The sequence below is a fragment of the Heteronotia binoei genome, chromosome 2 (assembly GCF_032191835.1).
Source record: "Heteronotia binoei isolate CCM8104 ecotype False Entrance Well chromosome 2, APGP_CSIRO_Hbin_v1, whole genome shotgun sequence".
NCBI classification, from domain to species: domain Eukaryota; kingdom Metazoa; phylum Chordata; class Lepidosauria; order Squamata; family Gekkonidae; genus Heteronotia; species Heteronotia binoei.
In genome coordinates, this window is record NC_083224.1 from 40,053,020 (window position 1) to 40,076,704 (window position 23,685).

Here is a 23,685-nt window from a genome sequence, read left to right on the forward strand (position 1 = left end):
GCTGTATTACTGAGCCCATGGCCCTTCCTCCTCTTCTCTTAATGCGTACATTCCATTTAATTGTTGTGGCTGCTGGATACAATATCCTCCATGGAGTTGTCTCAAGTTTGTGAAGTGAGAGGCTATTAGCACATCGGTTTTATTCTCCTTCTGGCTCTTCCTGCTACGTTAAAAGGCCCTTTAGTGCTGGGGCTAAATTGGACAAATAGCTGTGTGTTTTGTGTACTGTGGATACCTGAATTTAGCTGACAAAAGAAACTGATTCTGCAGCTGGAGGAAATAGAACCTGGTAATGCACGGCTAGATAAAACCATCCCAGTTTGGCTTATTTAATGCATTCACTAAAATCAACCCCTGGTATTGGTAATTATAGCAAAGTGTTCTATTCAGGATACAGACAAGAATGTTGCCTCAGATTTTTTTTTTCTCCTTCACTCTTTTTTTAAACATCGAATCTGATGAAGAGTTCTGGAGAACTTGAAAGCTTGCTCGTTATGTTGTTTTATTTTGGTTGGTCCTTTACAAATGGTATTATATGGCTTATGTTTTTGGACAATATTTGTGAGTTTAGTGTATGTTCACCCCCTACTTGCATATACCATGAAGGTTATCTTAGCATGGGGCAGCGAGGATATTTTGCTGAAGCTCTGCCCACCTTCCTATTATATTTCATTTTTTTTACATCAAGTCACATCCCACTTATGGCAACCCTGTAGGATTTTCAGAACAAATGGACAAACAGAGGTGGTTTGCCATTGCCTGCCTCCATGTAGTGATCCTGGACTTCCATGGTGGTCTCCCATCCAGGGTCTAACCAGGCCCTACCCTCCTGCTTAGCTTCTGAAATCTAATCAGATCCATCTAGTCAGGTCAGGGTTATAGACTGCTTTTGCACAATTTGTAATTGGCCCCAGCAGCTTTTGTGTGGAAGAGAAAGATCAAATACTTGTTTTGTGGCTTGAAAAGAATGATTTAAAACTGAAAAAAGCATCTTATTGTGGATTCTTAAGAGAGAAAATGTGAGTGTGAAGAAGAAAATGTATTTATTGGTCATTAAAGGTAAAGGTACAGAGCCCCATGGCGTAGAGTGGTAAAGCTGCAGTACTGCAGTCAGAGCCCTCTGCTCACGACCTGAGTTCGATCCCAGCGCAAGCTGGTTCAGGAAGCCGGGACCAACTTGCACTGGGATTGGCTACCTGAAGCCGAGGTAGTCCCCTGTGCAAGCACCAGTCGTTTCCGACTCTGGGGTGACGTTGCTTTCACAACGTTTTCATGGCAGGCTTTTTATGGGGTGGTTTGCCATTGCCTTCCCCAGTCATTTACACTTTACCCCCAGCAAGCTGGGTACTCATTTTACCAACTTCGGAAGGATGGAAGGCTGAGTCAACCTGAGCCGGCTACCTGAAACCAGCTTCCACCGGAATCGAACTCAGGTCGTGAGCAGAGGGCTCCGACTGCAGTACTGCAGCTTTACCACTCTGTGCCACGGGGCTCTTTATTGGTCATTAGAGCCAGTTATATAACTCCGATCTGCTTTCAGTTCCGTGGGAGAAATGAAAGATTTTATTTGGACATGTTGTTAGCTGACAGAGGTCAGGTAATTACTTTAAACATGGCAAAATTTGCTATGCAGGCCATTAAAATCTGGAAACAAGCTATCAACAGTTAGTCAGCCCAAACAGAGATTTTAATTATTTTAATTATTTAATAGTAGTTTACTTTTGCTGTTTTGTTGACTGATATTGCTGATAATGTCTGTATGAATTTTGATGGTGTACCAGCTGATATGAGATCTTTTACTCCTCTTTTATGTATTTGGTCAATGACTGTTGAAATAAATTATGTATGTATTGGTTTAGGTATTTTGTATACTCGTCGTCTTCCCAATAGAGACCAAGTGTGGTTTAGAACATGGTTCTCTCCATTTTGTCCTCATGATAGACAGACCTGTAAGGTAGGTTAGGCTGACAGAGACCGATTCCCTTATGCTACTGTCATGCTCCTCTTCTCCGTTGGGCTTCTGTAGGATTTCACACTAGCTGCCTTGGGGCTGCTTTGCCTCTTTTGCGTCTCCTTTGGAGACGGCGTGCTTGGCCAGCTCCCCAGGCGGCAGGAGGCACACGGCCATCTGGATCGTGCAGGAGGTGATGGTGGAGCGCTTGTAGTGGACCAGGTGGGAGGCCTCGGTGGCGATGCACTCGAAGATGTCGTTGACGAAGGAGTTCATGATGCTCATGGCCTTGGAGGAGATGCCAATGTCCGGGTGCACCTGCTTGAGCTTTTGCATGGCAAACAGAAATCGGTTTTTAGAGGATCTTGTTTGCTGCATGAAAGAGGTGGAGTGAGTTGCAGCCCTGGGGCAGGTAGTGTGAAATTCAACAGAAGCCCTGCAAAGAGGAGAGGGAGAACAGCATAAGACTAGTGGGGAATTGGTCAAAAACTGACTTGCACAAAGCTTGTACTGAGCTTTATTGCCAAGTGGGGATTTGAACCAGTGTGACTCTAGTCCAATTCTGTAATTATTATGCTATGTTGGCTCTTCAGGTTTATTATCTCATCACTGTACTGGGTAGGGAGAACTATAAACTGTGGTGTCACACTGCTAGCTGTGGTTTATCAGTCTGTCCAAATGATTTTTTATAGCAGTTCTATTGAATGTGGATATTACTGCTTGTAGGTTGTATTCCCTTGCGTCACCCCTTCTTGTCAGCCTGCCCTCTCTACTCCTACTCAGCATTGTAAAGTCACCATCTAATGAAGTCACATTAGAATGAAAAGAGCTTTTTGTATAAGTGGAATTGGCCTAGGCCCTCCCAGAGTCTGAAACAGAGACCCATCTTTGGAAAATGTGGGAATACTTCAGTTCTGAAAAGGGCGTGAATTAAAGGGCCAGTGTGAGGGCAGGAGGAAACAACAAGAGGACAGAAATGGCTTATGATTCACACAAAAGCACTGGAAAACTGGATGGAAGGTGAGGGCCAGTCATAAACATTCTAAAGAATGGGCACACTGGAAGGACAAGAAATTTATGACTAGGGTCTGATGGGAGCATTTTTGAAGAGAGAAATAATTCATTATGTCAGAAGTCACTCTAGAGAATTCTCTTCTGCGATCCAAAATGTGGCCAGCTGAAGGCTAGAACAGATCTATCTGCAGTTCTAAACCTAGGTGATAAATTTAAATTGAATACCGTCATTGGCTAGATCCATTTAAGATGGCTCTCTCTAACATTCATTTACAGCATTCACATATGTTCACAAATAGAAGCAGACTCAAAAGTACTTTTTTGTGTGAGCTCTAGAGTTGAATGCCCATTCAGCCATGAAATTCACTGGGTGACTTTCAGCCATCATTTGCTCAGTCATAGGGCTCTTGTGGGGGCAAACTGGGGGAGGCAGAACTATATGTGCCAGCTGAGCTCCTTGGAAGAAAACTGTGATAGGGAGAAATGGGCAACTTTGCCTATTAGGGATTGGATAAACATATGGAGCAGAGGTTCATCAGTGGTTATTAGCTACAAAGGTATAGATGGAACTCTCTGTCCGGGGCAAGTGATCCTCTGTATTCTTGGTGCTTGGGGGGGGGGGGGTAAGAGTGGGAGGGCTCCTAGTGTCCTGGCCCCACTGGTGGACCACCTGATGGCCACTGTATGACAGAGTGGACGATGGGCCATTGGCCTGATCCAACATGAATTCATAAGAACATAAGAGATGCCATGTTGGATTAGGCCAGTGACCCATCCAGTCCAACACTCTGTGTCACACAGTGGCCAAAAAACCCCAAGTGCCATCAAGAGGTCCACCAGTGGGGCCAGAAGCCTCCATATGTTCTGTTTATATATTCTGTTTAGTCTTGTGTTGGATCCATTCATTTGTGAGTCAGGATAGTTGAAAGGATCTGCTTTTAGCATCAAAAGAGATTTAGGTGGGGAGGAGAGAAGAAGCTGAAGCTTTACTTCTCCCTTACCTCTTTATCTCACACTCCACTGCTTTTGTTCCATTACTTCACTTTTCTGTTCTATTACTTTGCTCCCAATCTGGGCATGGAACGGGGGTCACTGGGGTTGTGCGGGGGGTGGGGGGAAGGTATTTGTGAATTTCCTGCATTGTGCAGGGGATTGGACTAGATGAGACTTCCAATTCTATGATTCTATGAATCCAACTCATTGCCTGTGTTAGAGCCAATGGAGGGAACTGGGGCTGTCCAAGAGAGTATATAATGGAGGCAACTAGGGGCTGGAGGGGAGAGTGCTCCATTTTCTGTGTCTAGGATCATCAGTCTGAAATTAAATTGGAAGTTGAGCTCAGTGGGGTGCAAGAACTTCTTCTCTGAAGCTTTGGGGAAGTCTGAGTTTATAGGCAGAGATGGAAATGCTGACACAGATCATCACGAAAAGGGAAGGTTCCAGGATGCTATTATGACTCATCATGGATCCATGGTTCTAACTGGAATGCTGTCAAAAGTTTGCTACATCGTAGAGTATTTAAAGTATTATTTTAAAACATTGTGTTGATATATGGGAATGCATTTATGTAAATGCAATGATTTCCTCAGAATCATTGCACTCAAGCAGGCTGATTTGTACTCAGTCAGAATATCTTACTTAAAAAAAATTACACAGGTGTGCATAGGATTGCAATCCTGGTTATAGAATTTGGAAGGTTTGGTGCAGAATTTATTGGGTTATGATTACCTCATTTCATATTCGGCTTTGCAGTGAATTGATCTTTTTCTCAGCTCATAGCTTATATGAGACTTTGTAGATCTCTGTGCATCTATAAAAAATACTGTGTTATCTGGGAATGTTTGGAGGTTTTGTGTCACAAGTAACATGATTGTTCTTTTCTCATTACAGAGCTGCATGCTTTTGGGAGGGCGGAAGACAACAGACATTCCACTCGAGGGTTATCTGCTAACTCCAATCCAGAGAATCTGCAAATACCCACTTCTCTTGAAGGTAATACACAAAATGAAGGATTTGTTTTGATAGCAGTGTTGCTTCCTAACCTCTGTAACGTTTCAGCTGTGACTGTTGCATGCTCAGTTCTGTGCTTGTGCATGTATGAATGATAACTCTAGATTGAATGGGAAAAAAAATTAGTTTCTCATGATGTGCGAGTACAATCAAATAGGCAAGGGCTGGGACTCAGTGGTGGGGCACCTGCTTTGAATGGCAGAGGTTCCAGCTTCTTCTTTTTGGCAATTTAGTTAAAGCATCCAAGATAGCACATGCTAGGAAAAAACGGTTCTCTACTTGAAACCCTGGAGAAGTGCTGCCACTCATGCAGTACTGAGACCTGGATTTGACAAAATTATTGGCAGAGATTGCATGCTTTACAGAACATCTTAGATTCATCTTCAGTCTTCTGTGCAGTTCCACACCAGAACTGTGCTTGTGCAGGCCAGCTACCGGAGGCTCTTCCAGCTATTCTGGTATTTCTTTAACACTCCCAGGAGAGCCCCTCCCCTGCAGAGCTCATTAGAGGCCATCTTCTCACCTATTGGTTGCTTGCTCTGCAGGGAGGAGCTCCTCCTTTCCCTCAGTCCATTCTTTGCCATTATGTTGCGAGGACATGTTCTCTTCAGCTCTGGTTGTTGTGAGTTTTTCTTGAAGTTTTCTTTGCTTCCTGGGGGCTCTCCCCTCTTTGGAAAATGTCGCAGAAGCCTTTGTTTAAAAAATGCGCCCAATGTGGTATGAAAATGACCCATTTGGATTAACACCTTCTCTGGCTTTTCGGCTTGGGTGAGGCCCATAATATAGCCACATGCAAGATTTGCCTCCAGTGTAGCCCCAAAGCCGGCTCATATCAAGTAGCACGCTTAAAGGCAAGCTTATGGGAGAAAGCGCTCTCTTGCTCTAATAGGCCAGCAGAGAAAACATCTGCCCTGGCAGAACACAGCCAGCCCTTGCCTTCGAAGTCACTGATTAGAACTGACCAACTTGCAAGCCCACCATCGAGTGTCTCAGTTCAGGGACAGAACTGAAGCACTGGGTTTGATTGCCTGCCTGTTCAGCTGAAAGCTGTGCATTGGAACCCCTGCCTAATAAAGCCAAATCCTAACATAAGGAGAAGCATCGTTCCAATTCCAAGATGCTCCCAGAATCAATTAACGTTTCATTTCCAGCCCAAACTGTCTTCAGTTCCGACAGAATGAAGGGAAGTCTCCTCACCACAAACACCTTCTCTACATTCCTCCCTGGCTCATTTGTCTCTGATGAGGACATAGAGTCAGGCCAGGATGTATTGGCAGTTCCAGCAGCTAGTCGACCATTGGAATCATCCTCCCCAGCTCCGTGGCAGAATTCTATGCCTCTGCCTCCTTGGCAATTGTATTATTTTCCTTCTCTGGGACCTCAAGAATGGGTGACCGGCAATTGCAAAAAGCACCTCCTGAACCGAGGCACCCCTTTTCCCAGAACCGTGAGGCTGCGGGTCCACTAGTTTGGTAGCTTCCTGCAGTCTCTTCTCACCCCTTTTGGAGCATTCAGATTCTGAGGAAGAGCAGGTTTTGAGGTCTGACCCCCTTCTGGTTTAATAATAATAATAATAATTTTTATTTATATCCCGCCCTCCCCGCTAAGGCAGGATCAGGGCGGCTCACAGACATGGAAAGTGCCATGATTACAGCAATACATTATACAATAAAACACATTAAAATACATTAATTAATTAATTAAAACCATTACAATTAAGGTGCTATAATGCAAAACATATCAGATGTATATCGGATGGCTGGATGTTATTTCAGGATTCAGTCTTGAAGGCCATTTGAAAGAGGATGGTTTTGCAGGCCCTGCGGAACTGATTATAGTCCCACAGGGCTCGAACCTCCGCTGTTACTGAGAAGGCCTGCTCTCGGGTTGTTTTCAATTTGGTCTCCCTAGGTCCAGGGATTTTTAAAAGATTTTGGGAGCTAGATCTCAGTGCTCTCTGGGGAATATATGGAGACTCAGACTTGTGCTCAGACTTACCATTGGACCCTTCCTCTAATGGCATTGTAGGTAACCTAATGAAGATCAGAAGCTCTGTAAAGAGCAAATTATGTGAATGGCTAACTCATCAGAAATAGAGGTGACCTCCAGCAACCCAAGACCTTGCGACAAGATCTTAGGCAGGCTTTATGCAGAGTCACCTGGTATATTCGCTTTCCCTATCGTGGAGGGTATTGCTGATGTATCCAAGGCCCTCTGGCAAAAACCAGCTAGCTTGGCTTGCCACATCCCAAAACTTGGAGAATTTATACAGGGTGCAACAAGAAAGTTATACCTGTTTATTCAGCCATCCTCCGGCTTCATCCCTCATAGCTGCGAAGATGCGGGTGAAACAGCGTACAGATGCACATTCCTTACCAGTGGATGGAGAGGGGCAAAAAACGGATGCAGTTAAATGAAAAGTTTACTCTTTTGCTGCACTTAACCTGAACATTACCAACTATAGTGCAATTGTGGGAGGATACCAGTTGTTCCTCTGGGAAAAGATGGCTGCTTATAGAGAGCTTCTGCCTGAAGACAAGAAGTCTCTGGCTAAACTTCTCCAAGCATTGTAGCTATCTAAACAACAGATTAATCCAGGCAAACTGCCTACTTTGCAGGGGCACTGTGGTCTACCACAAGGTGCACAAGCTCAAGTTGCCAGCTTGTCTGATGAACAATCCCAGCTGGGTTCTCCAACCAAATAGCCATTGTCCTTCTTAATGCTTGTAGTAGTGGGGAATGTAGACTGTCAAAGCAAGTCCTCAATCAACCAGCTATGCCTCGTGAGTTTGTGCTGTTTTTAACTGCTGTTGGACAAGCCCTATGATGGTGACAGGCTAAAATAGAAGACACCTCAGTGAACAACGGGTACAGGTAAGTGTAGTTGTTGGAATCTTTTATCATCTGCTACCAAAATGTTAGGGAATACATGCTAAATTCAGAGGTTTGGAGTGGCAGTAATTGGAGTCGAGGCTTAAGCTTAACAAAAGAAATAAAGTTTACTAGAAAACATCAGGATAGGGTACTTGGGATAAAACAGAAAACAATCTAGCTTACCAGCTAGTTCTATCTACGTCTTATCTACATGGCTACGTTCTTTGTCTTCTCAGTTCTTCTCCCCAAAAAGCATTTCGCCAGGAAGAAGAGCAATAAACCTTGCATACAAGATCAAAGCATTTCACACCTAACATCCTCTCTAACCAATGTTGTGTTCACAACTTTCGTGGGCAAAGTAAGAACCATCCCACAATTGAGTTTAGGTCACAATACATCACTTCCTCTATCAGGTAAACAAACAGTTAACTATATAATGGCTGGAATGTGCACAACTTGTATTCCAACAAACCCCTTCTCAAGTTATGCATCATTTCAGTCATTAGCAATTTCAATCAAGTTCATTCTTTCACGTAGTCGTTCAAACTTCAGTCTGTCGAGCGGCTTCGTCATGATGTCTGCGATCATTTCTTCAGTAGGGCAGTACTGTAATTCAATCAGTCCTTCTTTAATCATCTCTTGCACAAGTAAACACTTGATGACAATATGTTTGTTGTCTAGTTTTATATTCTCAGCTTTGCATATGCTTATGCATGCTTGGCTGTCTTCATACATGAGTACTGGTTTAGGTTCCTCTATTCCAAATTCCTTAAGAAGAAAAATAATCCATTCCAGTTCATTGCATGCCCTTTGAGCAGACACACATTCAGCTTCAGCAGTAGATTGAGCTACAATCTTTTGTTTCTTAGTGTTCCAGTCAATCACACTATCTCCATAGAAGAATACATTTCCACTTGTAGATTTTCCATCTCCTTCATTTCTCCCAAAGTTGGCGTCCATGTAGACTACTAGTCTTGGGTTGTCACATGCTGAAATTAGTAATTTGTAATCAGCAGTTTTAAACAGGTATCTTGCCAGTCTCTTTATGGCATTCCAATCATGATAATATGGTGAACTTGTCTTTCTACTCAAGATTCCAACTGCAGTAGAAATATCTGGTCTCGAGATTCTGCTCAAGTATAGTAGTTTTCCAATTGCTTCTCTATATTCACGATTGTTCTCAAGCAATTTTCCTTCTTTCAGAGTTAAGTATGCTGGATCAAGTGGTATACTAATGTTTCCATGTTTCTTTATTCCCATGGATTCAATAAAGTCCATAATTTTGTGTTTTTGGTTCAGCACAAAACTTCCATCTTCAGCTCTTTCAATTTGTATTCCAAGGTAATGCTTTATGTCTCCCAGTTGTTTGACTTCCACATCTTTATTTAGCTCATCAGCAATTTCTTTGATGTCCTCCTTGTTGTAGCAACATAAAATCAGATCGTCAACGTAAGTCAATATGTACTGATATTGTCCATTTCTGAGTCTTGTAAACAAACAGGGTTCTGATTTCCCTTGTTGAAATCCTTGCTTCTTTAGTAGTTCTGTCAGCTTATCTGACCAACCTCTTGCGGCTTGTTTTAATCCATAAATTCCTTTTTGAAGTTTACACACAAGTTTTTCCTTTCCAACTTCTTCAAATCCTTCAGGTTGTTCCATGTAGATTTCCTCTGTTAAGTCTCCATTGAGGAAAGCTGTTTTAATGTCCACGTGTTCAACTTGCATGCCTTTGGAGGCTGCAATTGTTAGAAGTATTCTGAACGCAACTTGACTTATGACAGGTGCAAAAGTCTCTGTATAGTCAATTCCTTGTTCTTGCTTGTATCCTTTTGCTACTAACCGTGCTTTGTATTGATCCACACTTCCATCAGGATTGTATTTTACTTTGAGTATCCATTTACAACCAATAGCTGTTCTTTCAGGAGGTAAGTTTGCAAGTGTCCAAGCTTGCTTGTCATGTAAAGACTTCATTTCATCATTCATTGCATCCATCCATTTCTTTCTTTCTGGATCGGGTAGCTGATTTATTTCTTTCCAAGTTGAGGGTTCTTTGACAGGTTGTATTGTTGCACAAATTCCAAGTCTTGGCGGTGGTACGCCTTTGTTGCTCCTTGCTGACTTTCTCACAGTAGCTGTGGTTGTCTCTGCTTCTCTTGGACTTCCTGCTTCCCCTTCTGATTCAGTGCTTTTTTGTGAAGGTGGACCTGCCTGCTCACAGGTGGTCTCTGCAGGTTGCCAAATAGCAAGTTCACTGAAGGTAACATCCTCTATAGGATTCTGTACTGTGGATTCAGCTTGCATAGGAGTTTGCAAAACACTGTTGCCATCTATATATACAACATTGCATTCTTTGACAGTACGTGTATCAGGATCTAGGATTCTGTATCCTCTTCCACCATTGGCATAGCCTACAAGTATACCAAGTTCTGCTCTGGGGTCTAGTTTTCCCCTTTTCTCCTTAGGTACAAACGCGTATGCTTTGCAACCAAAAGGTTTTAGATGTTTTAATCCAGGTCGTTTGCCACACCAAATTTCAAATGGCGATTTATTAGTCACTTTGGATGGAATTCTGTTGTGCAGATAAACTGCAGTATTTACAGCTTCACCCCACATATAATCTGGCAGTCCAGATTGCATTAGCATTGATCTGGCCATTTCCATAATTGTTCTGTTCAGTCTCTCAGCTGCACCATTCTGCTGTGGTGAGTAGGGTGTAGTAGTTTTATGTTGAATGCCTTGTTGTTCCATAAACCTTTGGAACTCACTGCTACTGTATTCAGTTCCATTGTCTGTGAACAATACTTCTGGAACTTTGCCAAATTTATTTCTCACAGCAGCAATATAGGATTTAAATTTGTCAAATACTTGATCTTTGCTTTTAATTAAGTAGACATAGACATATCTTGACTTAGCATCCATGAATGTCAAAAAGTACTTGCTTGCACCAGCCGATTCTTTGATTGGCCCTGCAATATCTGAGAATACCATCTCTAGAAAATTTTCATTGTGTACAGTATTTTTGCCTGTGTACCTTGGGGCGGTACCTTTAGCCTTTAAACATATATCACAACCAGATTGCATTTGATCACAATCAATAACATCAATATTACATTCTTTCAACAATTTTTGCACACTTTGCACACTGCGGTGTCCCATGTGCATGGAATCACATAGCAGTCTACATTAGCCAAAGGAAGAAAATCACACTGATAAAGTTCAAGAAGCCTGTTTCTTTTACAGGATAGCCCAGTGTTGTGTGAAAACCAGGTTTGTTTCTCATTCCATCAGCAATTGTTTGGGTGCAGTCAACAGACCTTTAAAATGCAATATTAAAAGGGAGACAGACGGGGCCTGATCTTTCTGCAAAAATATATTGCCTGATAATAATAAGTTAATGAGCAATGACGCTTGAGGTAGGCAGTGCCGCAGGATGTAACAAAGTCCTATCTGCTTTAACATACCAAGTATGTGAGTCAGACTGTGACAAATCTAGCTGAAGCCTTGCTTTAAAATGCTGCCTCGATTTTTGCAATGTGCACAACTTAATCCTGCTGTGTATATTGACCCTGGACTTTCTGGGGAGAAGATGTTGGTGCGTCTTCATTCCATGGATTTTCCTTGGGATTATGTGTGACACTCGGGGGCTTTCTTAAAGCCTTTAGGATGGGAGCAAACAGATCAGAGGAAGGAGGGATTTGATAAATGTGCTCTGTGCACATTCCTTCGCAAGGACCTCCATGGTGTTTATACTGCCTTCTGTGTCTCTTTTGGGGTGCTGTTGCTTGCTTGGCTTCCAGTTGTTTTTATCAGAGTGTTGAAACTCAGAATGGAGTGGTCTGAAAAACTGAGGGGCTTAAGATTCACCAGAGATGGGCTGTGATCCGTCCCATTCTTAGACAGCGATAGTGAGCTGCTGGTAGAGGATGCTGACTTTGAGTGTTTCCCTTAAGTAAAAAAACTTAACACTTTATGGGGACAAATTCCAGGTGTTTTCTGCTATATAGCTTTTTAAAAACGTGCAGGGATTTTTTTTTGTGTTGACGTAGAAGAGCAAGAAAATCATGAGACAAACTCTCCTGTGTTCTGTTACCTGGTCAGACAGCAAGAAAGCCACCCCACCCACTGCACATGAGCTCACCTGTTCCAGAGGACCTTCCTGTCAGTGTCACCTCTATTTGTTCTGGATCTGGCATTAGCCTGAATTGCAAATTACATTATGTAGCTTAATGTGAGCTAAGACCGACCTCCACAACCTGTTTTTCTATGCAGAGGTTTCAGCTCTTGTAAATTTGACAATAAAGATGAGCACATCTGGACATGTGCAAAGTGCAACCTTCAAGGCTAGTCCTCTATATCCTCCATGGAGTTGTCTCAAGTTTGTGAAGTGAGAGGCTATTATCACATCAGTTTTATTCTCCTTCTGGCTCTTCCTGCCGCGTTAAAAGGCCCTTTAGTGCTGGGGCTAAATTGGATGAACAGCTGTGTGTTTTGTGTACTGTGGATACCTGGATTTAGCTGACAAAAGACATTGATTCTGCAGCTGGAAGAAATAGAACCTGGTAATGCACAGCTAGATAAAACCTCAAAGGGTAGAACTCCAGCCCTTGGGACATGCCCCAGGCAGCTTGCAAAATAAAAGTAATAAAAACAAAGCATCAGAACATTCTTAATTAAATTCCAACATTAATCCCCCCAGCCCAATATGAAAACATAAATCATAACAGCAGATAACAGACAGCTTAAAATAAGTTTCCAGAATAAAAATCATATTTTAAAAAATCAAGCCTGGGTGAACAGAAACATTTTGGCCTGGTGCCTAAATGAAAGCAATATAGGTGCCAGGCAAATTGCAACGGGAAGGGCATCCCATAAGCAAAGTGCCACTACTGAGAAAGCCTTGTCTTTGCTTGCCACTCACCTCACCTCTGAAAGGGGGGGGGGCAGAGAACAGAGTTTGTGAGACAGGTCTTAACTCACAGGCTGGACAATATGGGGAGAGGAGGCAGCCCTTCACTATTACCTGTAAGTTTTACTTTGTTCCTGTTTAAATTGTGTAAATCTGCCTAGAGCTTCAGTGAGAGAAACAGAGCCTAAATTAAGTAAATAAACATAGGCAGGGTAGTAATTTGAACTCAGTTCTCTCTGGTGCAACATGATAACCATTTATATTACTCTGGCCATCTTGATTTTGGATGTGTCTGTAGTGTATGGCGTTCGCAGAACGCAACCAGTTCATAAGGGCCACAACAGCAGAATGACATCAGCCGCGGAGGCAACTGAGAAACATCCAGGTGCCTCCGCGCTGGGCGCAACGATCCGCCAATCACAGCTCGTGGCGGGAAATACGGCTGGCCGGCATTGGACCGGCCAGCAGGGAGAATAGTCCGGCAACTGTATATATGCGGGATCTGGCCCGCGTGCTTGCTCTCTCCATCTTGTATAGTACCATGGAATAAACTATGTTGCCCTACGCTCGTCTCCAAGTCTGGTACTTTACAGTGGCGACGAGGATGGGATCCTAGCCTCATCGGCTACGACGGAGATCTTGGGCAACGAACGACCGGACACGACCGCCGCCGCCACCATGGCCAACCAGGGCGGGATCACCGGCTACCTCGAGCCCTTCGACCCCGCAAATCCAGAGGGGTGGGAGTCCTACTCGGAACGGGTCGAGTTCTACCTCCGGGCCAACAAGATCACCGACGCCGGAGCAAAGAGGGATGTTCTCCTGAGCGTTTGCGGGCCAGCCACGTTCGAGATCGCGAAGGGTCTCTCGGCGCCCGCCCGCCTGGCGGAGAAATCCTACGAGGAGATCATCCGGCTCCTCACGGGCCATTTCTTGCCGCAGCCCTCACGGGTGGCTCGCAGATTCCTGTTCCACAGAAGGGACCAGACCGCAGGAGAGTCAGCAGCGGACTACTTGGCGGCCCTCCGCAAACTCGCTGGGAACTGCAACTTTCCCCAGCTGGAGGAAACCCTGGCCGACCGATTCACGTGGGGCCTCCGCGATGAAAGGCTCCAGCAGAAGCTCTTCGCCAAAGAAGAGCTCACCCTCCAGGGCGCCTTCAGCGAGGCGGTAGCGTGGGAGAGGACCGCCAGGACGTTTCCCCGGGCCAAGACCGAGACCGCTCACCACGAGGAGCTGGACCCCGAGCACCAGGACGAGGGAGAAGCCTTCCAGACGCGACGCGCCGCAGGACCCGCCGCCCGAGCTCCACAGCGCCCCCGAGCCCACGAACGGCCGAGTCAGCGCACCAGCGAAAGGGCTAAATGCGCCAGCTGCGGCGACCCCCACGATCGGCGGGACTGCCAGTACCGGACCTGGGACTGCAGGAGCTGCGGGAAGACCGGCCATATCGCGCGAGCTTGCCGAGCCAAGCCCAACCGCCCGCGGCCGACCGCGCACCACGAGGCTGCCGAGTCCCACTCCACAGCCTCCACCTCACTTCAGGTACTGAATTTACCCCTGACCACCCCCAACAAGATAACGATGGCGGTCCTCATAGACGGGGCCCCCTGCACCATGGAAGTGGACTCAGACTCATGGAAGTGGACTCAGGCTCCTCCATCTCCATAATTGCGGAGGAGACCCTGAGAAGGCCAGGGGCTGCAGCTGCGACCGGCAAATTTCATATTGCGGGACTTCCAGCAAAACCCGGTCCAAATAGCGGGGTGGGCACGGGTGCTGGTGGAGCGGGGGTCCTTCAGAGGGCCCCTAGACATCCTGGTAGTCAAGCGGCCGCTTACCACCCTGTTGGGTCTTGCATGGTTTGGCCCCTTGGGAATCCGAGTAGAGGTGGCGCGCACAGCCACAGCAGGAGGGTTCGGGGAGGTGTGCGGAGAGTTCCCCGACGTATTCGATGGGTCGCTGGGTAGTTACAAGGGCCTGGCCATCTCCCTACCGCTCGACCCGACGGTCAGACCGATCCGGCTCAAGGCAAGGAGGGTCCCCTTCGCCTTGAAGCCCAAGATCGAGGCAGAGTTGGACCGCCTAGTAGCCCAAGGGGTCCTGGAGCCAGTTGATTACGCCATGTGGGAGACCCCCATAGTGACCCCGGTCAAACCAAATGGGGACGTGCGGATATGTGCCGATTACAAGTGCACAATTAACAAAGCGCTCCAAGACAACCCATACCCGGTGCCAGTAGTCAGCCACGTCCTGGCAGCCCTGGCGGGGTCAAAGATTTTTGGGAAGCTGGACCTGGCACAAGCCTACCAGCAGCTCCCAGTGGACGCTAAAACGGCCGAGGCGCAGACGATAGTTACCCACAGGGGGGCGTTCAGGGTTAACCGGTTGCAGTTTGGGGTCAGCGTGGCTCCGGGGATCTTCCAGAGTATAATGGATGCTCTCCTTAAAGGGATCCCCGGAGTCCAGCCGTTTTTCGACGATGTTTTAATCGCCGCCCCGGACCCTGAGGAATTCCGCAACCGCCTGCGAGAGGTGCTCCGCCGTTTCCAAGCCGCTGGACTAAAAGTTAAGAGGGAGAAGTGTATGCTGGGGGTGCCACGGGTGGAGTTCCTGGGTTTCGCAGTGGACGCGGAGGGAATCCACCCGACCGAGGAAAAGACCAGGGCCATTGTTCAAGCCCCAGCCCCCATGTGTAAAGCGGAGCTACAGAGCTTCCTGGGGGTCCTCAATTTCTACCACACGTTCATACCCCACAAGGCGGCTCTCGCCGAACCCCTACACCGATTACTGGACAAAAAAGCTCCATGGGTGTGGGGGAAGAAGCAAGCCGCCGCCTTCCAGGCAGTTAAAGACGTTCTGGTTTCCAACGGGGTGCTGCACCACTTCGACGAGCGCCTTCCGGTCATCTTGGCTTGCGATGCATCGCCGTACGGGGTGGGCGCAGTCCTGGGGCACCAGTTACCAGATGGCCGGGAGGTTCCGGTCGCATACTACTCACGCACCCTGACCTCGGCAGAACGGAACTACGCACAAATCGACAAGGAGGCCCTGGCCATAGTAGCAGGGGTCCATAAATTCAACGATTATCTGTATGGGCGCCGGTTCACGATAGCGACGGACCATAAGCCGCTTTTGGGTCTGTTGGCCCCAGACCGACAAACTCCCCAAATCCTGTCCCAGAGGGTGTTGAGGTGGAATCAATTCCTCAACTCGTACACCTACACGCTGGTACACAGGGCGGGCAAGGCAATGGGTCACGCGGACGCTCTCAGCCGGTTGCCGCTCCCTGACACAGGCCCCGATCCAGCCCCAGCACACCAGGTCATGTCGATCGAGTCGCTTCCGGAGCAGCCCCTCCACGCGGCGGAGGTGGCTAGAGCCACTGGGAAAAACAAAACCCTAGCACGGGTGCTCGACTGGGTGGTGAGGGGATGGCCAGAGGGGAACATGGGGGAAGAGTTCAAACCCTACAAAATGCGAAGGGAGGAACTCACAGCCCACAAAGGGTGCCTACTATGGGGGAGCAGGGTAGTGGTCCCCCCCCCTCTACAGAAACGGGTCTTAGAATCACTCCACGAAACACACCCAGGCATAGTGAGAATGAAGGCCCTGGCCAGGAGCTACGTATGGTGGCCGGGGATGGACGGGGAGATAGAGAACTGGGTCCGGAGATGCAGCACATGCCAGGAGTCGCGGCCGGACCCACCCAGCGCCCCGGCTACACGGTGGGAGACCACAAGGAAACCGTGGTCCCGGCTCCACATTGATTTTGCCGGGCCGTTCCAGGGACAGATCTTCCTAATCATTGTGGATGCATACACAAAATGGTTAGAGGTCGTTCCCGTAGGGTCTACCTCGTCAGCAGCAGCCATTAGAGCATTACGCAGGGTCCTGTGCACCCACGGTATTCCGGACACCATAGTCTCGGACAACGGGGCAGCGTTCACCTCGGGGGACTTCCAGGCGTTCCTCCAGAGGTACCTCATTAGACACATCTGGTCAGCCCCCTTCCACCCGGCCACCAACGGCCAGGCCGAGCGGATGGTCCGAACAACAAAAGAGGCCCTGGGAAGGATAGTGCAAGGCGATTGGGACCACCGACTAGCCGCGTTCCTCTTCGACAACCGGGTCATCCCAAACCCAGTCACCGGGGTCAGCCCAGCCGAGCTCCTCATGGGGCGCAAGCTCACCACAAGGCTAGATCGGCTAAACCCCGACAGAGCCCCCGACGTGCGAGGGTCACCGGAGGTCAGAGAAGCGGCTAGGGGGTTCTTCGCAGGGGACCCAGTGTACGCCCGCAACTACGCTTCAGGCCCCGAGTGGGTAGCCGGGCGGGTACTACGGGTCGTGGGTTCCCGCCACTATGAGGTATCCACCGAGGGGGGCCAGATCCTACACCGGCACATCGACCAGTTACGCCGCCGGACTCTCCCAGAGGTACCCACGGAAACGAGGGAGGGGACAGGGTCCGAGGGGCACCCAATGACACCTGCACCGACACCACGGCCACACACACCAGCAGAGGCGGACCAACCCTCGGACCCCGACCCACAACCCAACAACGCTCAACCCCCCGGGGAAACCCCAGAGGCGGAAGTAGCCCCGGCACCACAAGCCACTCCCAGGCGTTCAACACGGGAGCGCCGACCTCCCGCCTACCTCCAGGACTATGTCACTAACTAAGGGGGGAGGAGTGTAGTGTATGGCGTTCGCAGAACGCAACCAGTTCATAAGGGCCACAACAGCAGAATGACATCAGCCGCGGAGGCAACTGAGAAACATCCAGGTGCCTCCGCGCTGGGCGCAACGATCCGCCAATCACAGCTCGTGGTGGGAAATACGGCTGGCCGGCATTGGACCGGCCAGCAGGGAGAATAGTCCGGCAACTGTATATATGCGGGATCCGGCCCGCGTGCTCGCTCTCTCCATCTTGTATAGTACCATGGAATAAACTATGTTGCCCTACGCTCGTCTCCAAGTCTGGTACTTTACAGTGTCCTTTGTGCCTGTGGTGCATAGACTGCAGTAGTGCAGTCCTAAACTCTACTTACGACCTGAGTTCGATCCCTGTTGGAAGCTGGGTTTTCAGGTAGCCGGCTCGAGGTTGACTCAGCCTTCCATCCTTCCGAGGTCGGTAAAGTGAGTATCCAGCTTGCTGGGGGGGGAAAGTGTAGATGACAGGGAAAGGCAATGGCAAACCACCCCATAAAAAGTCTGCCATGAAAACGTTGTGAAAGCAACATTACCCCAAGGTCGGAAATGACTGGTGCTTGCACAGGGGACCTTTCCTTTCCTTTGTAAAAGTAGCAGCAGCAGCACAACATTATGATTGCATCTTAATAAAGCAGCGAGAGTGCAGTTCAGTGGGGTTTCAGCTGTTGTGTGATTCAAGCCCCAGGGGAGCCTGAAATAGCTGTTTCTCTTTAGAGTGGGCAACTTGCCTGAGCAAAAGGAGGACCTGGAGGGGGAGCACAGATCCCTGCCTTAATAACACCCTTTGGGTGGGGATTAGCAGGGCTTTCCTCTGTTCTCTTGCCCTTCACTATAATAGGCAGATGTAGCTCCTAATAACCACACCCATGGAGTCCCTTGATTGGCAGCTGTACCATGTAGGGATCAAGGACGCTTGCTGTGATCCCCCCCCCCCCCTCGGATTTTGCTGGGTACTCTTCAACTCCATTCTAAGGCTATTCTTTTGGTGGCCATGCCTTGCAGCAGAATGAGCCACTTTGAAAAAAAATACAGCTGATAATTATAAACTACATCCTGGGCTGAGAGATTCTTGAGTTCCTATGGGGGGGATAACCTAGAGGCAGAAGCTGAACTGCCAGACTCTGAATCCACTTGAAAGGTAATGCTAAACAGGGTGGCATTTGCAAGCCATAATGATTGTAGGTGTCAGAAATGTGAATGGGTAGGAGTAGAGATAACAAGTGTGATGGAAATCTGACAAGGTGCCCTTTATTCCCCCCCTGGAGTGATTTAAAAAGACAGGATGCTGCTAATTAGCTAGAGGTTAAGGTGCTAAAAAAAAGGTAGTCTTCCCAACTCCAGATTTATAGCTGTGTGAGCTCAGAGCCCTGCTGGAAAATTGAAATGAGTTTTATTTTTAATTCATAACAATAGTTTTTGATCCTACAATAAAACTGTCTGTTAATTCTTGGGCAAAAATAGCAAAAGATAACTCTCCTTCTCTCTGTTTCTTCAGTCATATTTCCGTTATGAATATGACATTGGCTTGGATCCACCTGAATGTCTTCACTGTTTAAAGGCTGTTTACCTGTGAGCAGGGCTTTTTTTGTAGCAGGAACTCCTTTGTATATTAGGCCACACACCCCTGATGCAGCCAATCCCCCTGGAGTTTACAGTAGGCCCTGTACTAAGAGCCCTGTACGTTCTTGGAGGATTGGCTATATCAGGGGTGTGTGGTCTAATATGCAAAGGAGTTCTTGCTAAAAAAAAAAAAAAGCCCTGCCTGTGAGTATAACTTTCTTTCCTGCCCTCTCTTGCTGTAGTCCAAAGTGCCTCCTGAAATGCTGCTTCTGAAGGAAGCCCCCCCCCCATGTCCTCCTGGAGCAGCTTTTCAGAGAATATTTGGGGCTGCAGCCAGAGAGAATGAGAGGTGAGCAAGTCATTCTCTGTGGGCAGAAATCTTTTCCACTGGCAGAAATGCTCCAGTGGATCCAAGCCACATTTCCATAGTGTACGCTTAGGACCTGTTTAAGCACTTAATGAACAATTCTAAGCAGGTCTACACCAATTCTTACTCAAGTCTATTCTATGGGACTCACTCCCAGGATTGCACTGTTAGCAGAATACACTAGTAAGGCTCAGTCATCATAGTTTAGGTTGCAGATGATGGCTTTTGTGTTTCAGTATTTCCCCCATAGCTGGACTCCCCCCCCCCCCTCCGCATCAATGTCCCCTCTAAGCTGAGTTAGCGTGAGCTAGCTCACAGATTTTTAGCCTCTAGCTCACACATTTTTGTCTTAGCTCAGGAAGGATGACCCCAGAGCACACTAATTTATGCAGTAGCTCACAACTTTAATGCCAGTAGCTCACAAAGTAGAATTTTTGCTCACAAGACTCTGTAGCTTAGAGGGAACATTGCCCCCCATATATAAGAATGCTGCATCAAGGTGAAAGCTAAGCAGAACTCTTGTTGATATGTCTCCTTGACTTGCCTGGTTTTCTGTACACAAGGATCCTTTTGCTGGGGTGGGGGGGGGAGGACATTTTAATATTTGAGTCCTCTCTGCAGTCTGAAGTGGTTACAGACTGTGCAAAGTCCTACCATTACTTGTTTATTCTTCTCATTGCATGAAATGATTCTGTGACTCAGTGCCCATGTACCAAAGCTGCCTTGAAATTTGACAGCTGCCTCTCTAGACAAGACATGTAGGAAGTTGCTTAACACACAATGTTTGGCATTTTTTTTTCTTTTACCACGGGGCCACAGACTGCAGGTGTTAGCAGCAATATGGCTAAAATGGCCACAATTACCTGGCAAGCTGCTTCACCTGAGTGTGTCAGTCATGCTGATGTATAGCAGTGATGTTATCAAGGTCAATGGTTTATGTACCCACAAACCACTTAGCATAACAGAATTGCTTTTAGGCTGGCTTGCCTACTATGCACTCACATAGCCGCTTGGAAACCTGCTTTTGTTCGCACTCTCTTGAGAATCAAGCACAAATCCATCGCTGGCTCAGTGACAGCCACTGTTGTAGTGGAGCCATTGCTTCCATTTTCTGTGGGTCTCAACCAGTGTTCCCTCTAAGCTGAGTTAGTGTGAGCTAGCTCGCAATTTTTTAGTCTCCAGCTCATGCATTTTTGTCTCAGGTCAGGAAAAATTACTCCAGAGCAAACCAATTTATGCAGTAGTTCACAACTTTAATGCCAGTAACTCACAAAGTAGAATTTTTGCTCACAAGACTCCACAGCTTAGAAGGGAGTATTGGTCTCAACAGGATGTGCCACACAGGGAGGCTTATGTTACTCTCCCCAGGACCAGACAACCTTTGATACAGCAGCCTGAGAACCACTGGGCCAGTTTACAAGGCTTCGCATTGGCACCTCTTTCCATTGGGAATTTTGGAAAAAGGGAAAGTCACTGATTTTTTTTTTTTTAAAGTAGATGGAGTAAATGGATAGCTTTGCCCAGCTTGCAAAAGCTAGGATTCTGCTGTCAGGTTATACACCATGCTTTAAAAAAATCTGCTGGTTATTACCAGAATTTCTAAAAGCCAAATTCCAGCCACCCTCAGGACGTCCCTCTGCCATAGGCTGCAGATTGAAGATGGAGAGAAATTGCTTTGCCTATAGCTGGGAAAGGGTGCTTCCCATGGTACCAGCAGAAGCCTTATATGACCCACTGGGAGCTTCCAATAACAAATCTGACATCATACTCACTTTCTATGTTCTTCTTTTTCTACTTCTTCTTCAAATGAAGCTGTTCTCGTGAGTGGATGTCTGATCTAGGATTTGTTTAAAAACCCTTTGGTTACTTTAAAAAAACTTTTTTATTTTCAAAATACAGTTACAACAAACTAAACAAACAGTAAACTAGTTGAACATCTAACAAAAGGATATAACTTGTGAACAGTCTTAGAGGATATTTCTGTTGAGTTACATGGCAGATAAGCCATATTTGTGTAAGTTTAGGTTGAGAAATATGTGTATCTAAGTTGGAAAATGCAAAAGATTGTCAAAATCATCTATAGTATGGTAAATTAACTGTATTGTTCTGAAACAGGTACGACAACATTATTACCCCAGAGAGCAGTTCCAAGAAAAGTGACTTTTCCCCAGAATATTAGATTGGTATTGATGCAATTCCCAAAAAGAAATTTGTTCAAAAATGTCCATTATAAAGAAGTCTCATGTTTTCTTATGCCATTTTTCTATTGATGGTGGGTCCTTATTCTTCCAATGAGCAATAATCAGAAGTTCTGCTGCCATCAGTAGAAATGCAGTTAACATCTTCAGAAAGCTTTCCAATCCTCTCAGTAGGATTGACTGAAGTGAACAGGGGATTTTGACACTAATAATTGCTTCAGTTGAAATAGTAATGTGCCATAACTTTAAAGGATAGTATGCTGATTTTTATGACGGACTGCAATGCAGGAGTATGCCAAATAGTTTCCCAGTGATCAGGAGTTAAGTCTATATTGCAGTCTTTTTGCCAAGAATTTTGATAGACATGTTGTTTGTAGCTGTCATGGACAGCAAGATTGTATAAAGCTTGGAGTTCAGATTGCAGGTGCTGCAGTAAGCGTTCAAATCAGCAAGGGGTCTTGCAAGTCCAGATTTATCTGCACTAATTTGCACTAATCTTATCTGCACTATCTGTCATTTATCTTCATTAATTATGCTGTTCAAAAGGGTGTTACACTCATGAACATGGAACAGGAAATGAGATTGATTTGTGTGATCTCTCTTTTTGTGATTAGTCCTAGATTTTCTGTAAATTTGTTCTGTAAGAGCACACTGTCTTTTTATCACATGCTGCAGTGAGCAGAGTGAACATTCCACTGTACAAAATTATGTGATATACTTTCCAAGGGGAGTGCTCCAAATTGCAGGGAGGAAGAAGCAGGGGGGGATGGGTTTTAGGTGGATGGCTGTAATTTTCAGCAGTAAAAGTATGTACTCTGCTCTAATATAGAAATGAAGACAATCAATCTGGGGTTGAGGAAGGCTCAGAGGGTGGTGGCTGTGCAGAGAGAGAAAAACAACACTCACTTCAGCAGAACAACATCCTCTCTTCTAGGAAATTTGAATGCTGGGCTTGGTTTTAAAGCTCTCTCTCTCTCTCTCTGAAGCTTCTCCTGTGTAGTTTTCTAGTATATTTGAAAGCTACAAGGCAGAGTGAGATCTGTGTTGAAAAGGTTAGGGAGCCTGTGGAAAAACGTACGGTCAGAAGTAGTTTGGCAGTTAACTGCTGTCCTCTCCATTCAGAAACAATTTATATAATTCAGGATGCCCTTGTTGTCTGCTGCTGATTGGAGTGGCAGCAGGAGAAAAATTAAAACGAAAATGTCTCATTGTCATGTGCATCATGATGCCACTTCTAGAGAAAATCCAGATGTTACATAGAGTAGCTCCAGGAATCACCAGAAGCTCTAGCTTCTGGTGATTCCTAGGTATTCTACATTTCCCCCCGGAAGTAACATTGTGGTACTCATGATGTCACTCACCCCATTTCCCTGCTCCCCAAAGCTTCCAGAACTTTTCAGGCCCAGCCTGGTAGCCCTATATATAGTCTCTAACAAAAATTATTGCCAGGTCTCACTTTCTCATGCAGTTTCATTTGTATAAGGTTGATCTTAAACATATATAGTTTACTTTCCCTTTCCAGTACAATAAGCCTGTGTTTTTTTTTTAAAAAATCTCTGTTTATATTTGTAGACAAGATTAACCAGGGATTTTACTCAGAAGTTCATCATGATTTACATCAGGTGTGGGTAGTTGTGAATAGAGCTAAGCACTGGCCAACCAGAACATACATATCTTTGAGCTCTTTCTCAGTTATACCTGGTGGTGTGATGGGGAAGTGTGGTGTGGACAGCAGTCTTCAGTCAATTTCCAAGTGTACATATGCTACCATCAAGAAGACAGTGGCACTGTACTGAGTGGGGGCTTTCCCCACCCAATATATATTCGTGCCTGCTGGTATGGTTTCAGAATGTTGTGACTTACTGTGAATCTGCTTGTGCAGGAGGGTGGGATAAAAGTTAAACTAAGTAACTAAATAATAAATTACTTTCACACATGTCTATAGAATAAGCCAGAGTGGAGTTTAAGCTTGTCTCAATGCAGATGTTCTCCAGTCAGTGGGATTATCTACACAAGTGAGTAGCTGTAATGGCCGTGAGGTGTTAGTCATGACAACTTTTCTAGCTTCTGAAATATTATTTGAGACTGT

General features: G+C 46.2%; 1 protein-coding gene across 3 annotated transcripts in view; it reads left to right on the forward strand.

Moving 5' to 3' along the window:
- Nucleotides 1–23,685, forward strand: part of PREX1 (phosphatidylinositol-3,4,5-trisphosphate dependent Rac exchange factor 1) — a 346,981-nt gene that overhangs the window by 157,986 nt on the left and 165,310 nt on the right. For all 3 annotated transcript variants that reach the window (XM_060230830.1, XM_060230833.1, XM_060230832.1), the window contains exon 5: nt 4,856–4,957. In XM_060230830.1, the coding sequence (XP_060086813.1) occupies nt 4,856–4,957 (102 nt within the window). The remainder of the gene's footprint in view (nt 1–4,855; nt 4,958–23,685) is intronic.